Raw genomic sequence first — 6000 nt, 5'->3', positions numbered from 1 at the left:
TGTCATCATTTACTCACCCTCATGTTGTTCCAAACCTCTATGGCTTTTTGGCATCTCTGGAACATAAAATAAGATATTTTGAGATTTATTATTATTATTTTAAACCAATGATCACCAAGATGGTTTGGTTACCAAGATTCCTTAAATTTTAACAGAGGAGAAATAGTTTCAGTCACTGATACCCAACTGTATACACACAACAACATGCAATATTTGTAATAATAATAATAATAATAATAATAATAATAACAATAATAATTTTGGTAACACTTTATTTTAAGGTGCCCTTGTTACAAGTCATACCTACTATAATAATAATAATAATAAATTTAGCAAAATTGCATGCAATCAACCCTAAAACAAACCCTAATCCGAACCCTAATCCTAACCATACATGTAGTTAATTAATAGTACTCAGAACTTAAATGTATAATTACACCGTACCAAGGACATCTTAAAATAAAGTGTAACCATCATTTTTATACAACATTTTTATGAAAATATTATGGCTGAGAACATTGTTTTGGGGGACAAAAGTAATTTAAATAGGTAATGCATGTTTTTTTTTTTTTTTCAAAATAAATAAGATCTTCTGTCTTTCAGACTTTCAGATTCAGACTGTAGGTCTACAGACTGAATAACTCGCATCGGTCAGTGTGTTTGTGTCCCATCTCTCCTCCCTCTGGCCTCCATGTGACAAGAGAAAGTGTTCTGCCCAATACGATTCGCATGGATCGAGTTACTGGCCCTCTCGCGCTGCGCCGCTGCTGCTCACTTCACTCACTCACCAGTCTCTGCTGCGCGGGGGGCGCACCGACCCACCGCTCAACCCACACACTCCGCTTCTTCTCACATCCATTCAGCTCGATTCCGCATCGTTGTCCGAAGATGACCGTGACTGTTGCGGGGCTATCCACGAGCCTAACCTCCACCAACCGCGGAGAGTAGAACCGGAGCCGAGGAGAGAGAGAGAGAGAGTAAGCCATCTCTCTCTCGTCTCTCCCCATCATCTGCCTCAATCCTCTGGGCAGCAAACCGACAGCTGAAGACAGCGATTTCTGCTGAAATCTAGCTCTCACCCACAAACACTCTTCTGCTTTTAGCTCTCAAGCCGCGTGTCGTCGGGGTATTGTGGAAGTAATTTCACACAAGGATATTTTTCTGATCTGTATTCACTGAAGATGGATAATATAAACGTGGAGTCGGTGGAGAAGGAGTGCGGGGCGCTTGGAGGATTATTCCAGGCGATTGTCAATGATATGAAGGTGAGAGGTTTGACACGACGCTTTAAACACATGTAACCGTATATTCTGCACGAGCGTGACCAGCATGCAGATGGTGAAGCTCTCAAACCCGTTATCACTAAAGTGGCTTCGAGCAAATAACTATAATGCAATATACAATAACCTATTGATGTTAGACCTAAATGACAAGGGGGAGCGCTGTATGACATTCACTATCCTCCCAGAAGATAATAGATAGATAGATAGATAGATAGATAGATAGATAGATAGATAGATAGATAGATAGATAGATAGATAGATAGATAGATAGATAGATAGATAGATAGATAGATAGATAGATAGATAGATAGATCGATCGATCGATCGATCGATCGATAGATAGATAGATAGATAGATAGATAGATAGATAGATAGATAGATAGATAGATAGATATGCATACATGCATGCATGCATATACAGGACTAGGTTATAGGCTACATTAAATTTTGAAAACATGTTGTGTATCATTCAACTCGATACGGTTCGCCCTAATGCCGGTGAGGCTGAATACACTGTATCCACACGAGAATGTTGTGCGTGTAGAGAGGAAATGGAGGGGGTTTCACTCACACAATGGGAAACAGACTGATCTGCTGCTGATTAAGCAGATGCGGCCGCGCGCCATTCCGTGTCACACACCGTGAGATTTGTTGCGTCTGTCTGACGGATTGTAGCGTTCCGTCATATCATTGGGTCTATGAGCGTACAAAGCGCTTCCGCGCACGCCTGAAAACACCTTATTGATCTTCTGTCTGGTTTAATATTTTACCACATCGTGAAAAGGACTTACAGTCGTTCTGAATTTCTGTTGACCGGGTTTCCGGACTCGTTTCCATGCATTATGTTCTGACGCTCTGGCAAACATTCAGGCAGTGAAACCCAATAGCGACCACACGACTTCTCTCCTGAGACGCCTTCAAGCTGCTTGCTAATATCACAGTGTTTTTACTAGATTGACAAAAAGATGTGATTTTCACAAGGTGTAACAGCTCTGTTCTCTCTGCTCTGCTTACACAGATATTGTATTCTCATTCATAACTTAACTCTTAATTCTCCAGCACGCTCATGGTCCTATTTGCTTCCATGCTGTTTAATGTGGATAGCAAAATATGGGTCAGCTATTATGCCAACATGTCTGTGGGAGGATATTGAGCAGACAGTGGCATTGGCACATGATGTCGATGATGTTTGCCTCAGAGTTCTTCATTTCTGTGTCTGGCACAGTTCCGTCCTGAACGAGCACTGCCTGAGAGACCTAGATCCGGTCTTCACCTTTAAGATGTAGGTTGATTCAGGTGATGCGCTGTTCCTGGTCTCGTTCAAGCTCGCTCTGTGATCGGACCCTATTACCACATGGATTCAATGCAGACATCCGGTTTTCCCCTGCTATCCTCTGATGTTGCTATATCAAGTTCAAGTTCAAGTTCAGGTTTATTTTTATAGCGCTTTTTACGATACAAATCATTGCAAAGCAGCTCTACAGGAAATTAAGTTTCCACAATACATTTATATATTGCAGAACCTTAATATATTTAACTTATGGCAAAATTTGGCAATTCTGTATGATGTCTGAGCTTTGGCATCCTCTGAGGGGTTGGCATTATCTTTTCTCAGGTGTTCGGTCATCTCAGATCATTTAAGGGTTGGATCCAGACTGAAGCTTCTGTAATTCCTAGTTACCACGGGATGTTAATCCTGTGGCAGAAACAGAGAAACAAATAGAGACATAATTAGCGTTGCTGCTGTTCCATCTAAGCAAAAATGATTTGTTCAACCCAAGCTAAAGAATAATAATAATGTACATTTGATCAGATATAACTGCAGTACAAGATTATAAGAATGCTTGGCTAAAGAGATGTGTCTTTAATCTAGATTTAAACAGAGAGAGTGTGTCTGAACCCCGAACGTTATCAGGAAGGCTATTCCAGAGTTTGGGAGGCAAATGTGAAAAAGCTCTACCTCCTTTAGTGGACTTTGCTATCTTAGGTACTACCAGAAGTCCAGAGTTTTGTGACCTTAGGGAGTGGGTTGGATTGTAGCGTGGTAGAAGACAAGTTAGGTACACAGGAGCTAAACTATTTAGGGCCTTATAGGCAAGTAATAATATTTTGTAAATGATACGGAACTTAATAGGTAGCCAGTGCAGAGACTGTAAAATTGGGGTAATATGATCATATTTTCTTGACCTGGTAAGAACTCTAGCCTCTGCATTTTGGACTATCTGTAGCTTGTTTATTGAAGATGCAGGACAACCAGCTAGCAGTGCATTACAATAGTCCAGTCTAGAGGTCATGAATGCATGAACTAGCTTTTCTGCATCAGAAACAGTTAGCATGTTTCGAAGCTTGGCAATGTTTCTAAGATGGAAGAATGTTGTTTTTGTAACATGGGAAATATGATTTTCAAAGGACAAGTTGCTGTCTAATATAACACCCAGATTTCTGACTTTAGAGGACATACAAGTGCATCTGTCTAGTTGCAAATTGTAATCCAAGATATTCTGTGTACTGTTTTTTGGTCCAATAAGTAATATCTCTGTTTTATCTGAATTTAATAGGAGGAAATTATTGGTCATCCAATCTTTTACATTTTTTACACAATCTATTAGCTTAGATAGTTGAGAAGTTTCATCTGGTCTTGTTGAGTTATATAGTTGAGTATCATCAGCATAACAATGAAAACTAATCCCGTATTCCTATATCGAGATAGGAAAAGCTGGAAAGCATCTGAGGACTGTAAAGAGAGTTAAATTCAACTATGATTACTCATTAATGAATCAAAAAATGAAGTTATTGTTTAAGAGCCAAGATTTGAAAATCTACCACTGTCTTCTCTCTGCTTCTGCCTTTGCGTGTCTTTGTTTGTGGGATGTGGGTAGCCTGTGGGTATTGCCAGCTCACTTGTCATATGTGTCTCATCACCAGAATGTCAGTTGTATCTTCTTTGTTCCTTCCCTGACTCTGAGATCCCAACAGTAGTGGAATAAACAAGGAGCCCAATTTCCCCAACGGAATTAATAAAGTATAGATTCAGTTTACTGTTCTTCTAGCACTCTTCATCACACAGCAGATCTAAAGGATGCTGTTTGGAAACTAGCCTGTGGGAAAAATTGAACTGGATGTGAATGATAACTTGTTTCCTGCCAAAAAGGAACAGGAAGGAATAATACGCCATATATGACTCTATTTAACTCCACAGGGGAATGTGTACGTCAATTGGATTTCAAAATAAATGTTGGTTTGATTTTGATACAGAACTGTATTGTAGTGTGTTTTTGTATCCCACTCTTGGGAGGGCATTGTTGTAAAAGGGTTGTTATGAGTATGGCTCTGGATCATGGGGGGAGGATGATCGGATTTGAAGGGAGGGGGTAGGAGAAATGAGATGGAAAGGGTTGAGGAGTGGGGCGGGCTGTCATATTTAGGCCCACATTCTTACCCCCCTTCTTGAGGTGAAAGGGCCCTAAGCAAGCGAGAGAGGGACACCAGCATTAGACGTGATGATGACACAAGTACACAGTTGTCTGTTTGCCAGCTGGACCTGTTGTATATCATTGCTGTTTACATTTGCATGCCTCACACTGAGTTGTGCATACCAGCCTGTAGAGCAGAGATGCTCATATAGACTCACACACTCGGTCTAGATCTCATTCTGCCTAGCTACTGAATTTGAGCTATACCTTTAGTAATCCTTTGAATGTTTGTCTGGAGATAGAACTGGGATCATGGTATATGAGGGTTTTTCTTTGGCTTTGGGTGCTTTTGTGTTGCTAGGGTTGATTGTTATTAAAATTACTATTTAAATCATTTGATTTAAACCTTGTCTTTTAGTTATATTTTTATCACATTCATTTTTAAATATGAGAATCCATCATAAAAATATCAATCATCATTTTATATGAATTGTCATGAATTATAATGCATGCTTTAATATTTAAAGTTGTAAATATAAAGGTAAATGTAATAAAAAAAGTTATAATGGGCCTTATTTCCAAGCAACTATTCTGTCAATGCAGGCAAAGTATGATAATTTTATATATAATTTAATACAAATAAAAATGAACGTGTATTTAAAATACATAAAATGTTTGCTTGGAAATTTGCTGATATTTTAATGTAAACGTTTAAAATAAAACATAGTACCATTTGACATGTGGCAGAAATGCGAGAGCAGTTTGAATTTTCATTATTTACTTTCAGAAATAAAAGGAACAGTGCTCCTGTGAAGCGTATACTGTATGTCCACTGTTAGTGGACAAATAACAGAACTAGAAGAGTACACACAGCTGGAAGGGCCCATAATTGAAGAAACAGCTGTAAATTTTGCTTACTGCTAACCAAAATTAGGTTAAACTAAATCATTTTCTCTTATTCTTTTTTTCTCTTATTAGACTTATTCACACCAAGTAAAAAAACTGTAATGAAAACTATAAAGTTTTAATATTTTTGCAAATTTTTTGAGAAAAGTCCACACCACAACTATAACAGTAAAAGCAATGAGGAAAAACATTGTTGGAACCACATTCAAAATGATTTTTCTAGCTAATGAATGACTAAAGCATTGACTGCCATTTAGAATCCACCCCATTTAAAGAGCTTGATCATTTAAAATGGCAGATGTGCGTTGGTGTGGATGATAATGTAGTTATAGTAGTTGTTCTCTGTGTGAACGACGGTGCTTTACTGTTTTGGTCAAGCAGTGAAGCTGAGAATCCTC

The 6000-nt window shown here is 38.6% G+C and overlaps 1 protein-coding gene across 1 annotated transcript in view; it reads left to right on the top strand.

Annotated features, from left to right (window-relative positions):
- Positions 1–727: 727 nt before the first annotated feature.
- Positions 728–6000, top strand: part of LOC306873515 (protein MTSS 2-like) — an 84644-nt gene continuing 79371 nt past the window's right edge. Inside the window, exon 1 of the mRNA XM_079422857.1 lies at positions 728–1265. Within this exon, the coding sequence (XP_079278983.1) occupies positions 1182–1265 (84 nt within the window). The 5' untranslated portion in view covers positions 728–1181. The remainder of the gene's footprint in view (positions 1266–6000) is intronic.

This window comes from Barbus barbus (assembly GCF_936440315.1).
Source record: "Barbus barbus genome assembly, chromosome: 1".
Classification (NCBI taxonomy): domain Eukaryota; kingdom Metazoa; phylum Chordata; class Actinopteri; order Cypriniformes; family Cyprinidae; genus Barbus; species Barbus barbus.
The sequence above is the reverse complement of the archived record's forward strand: the minus strand, read 5'-3'. Positions and strand labels throughout refer to the sequence as shown.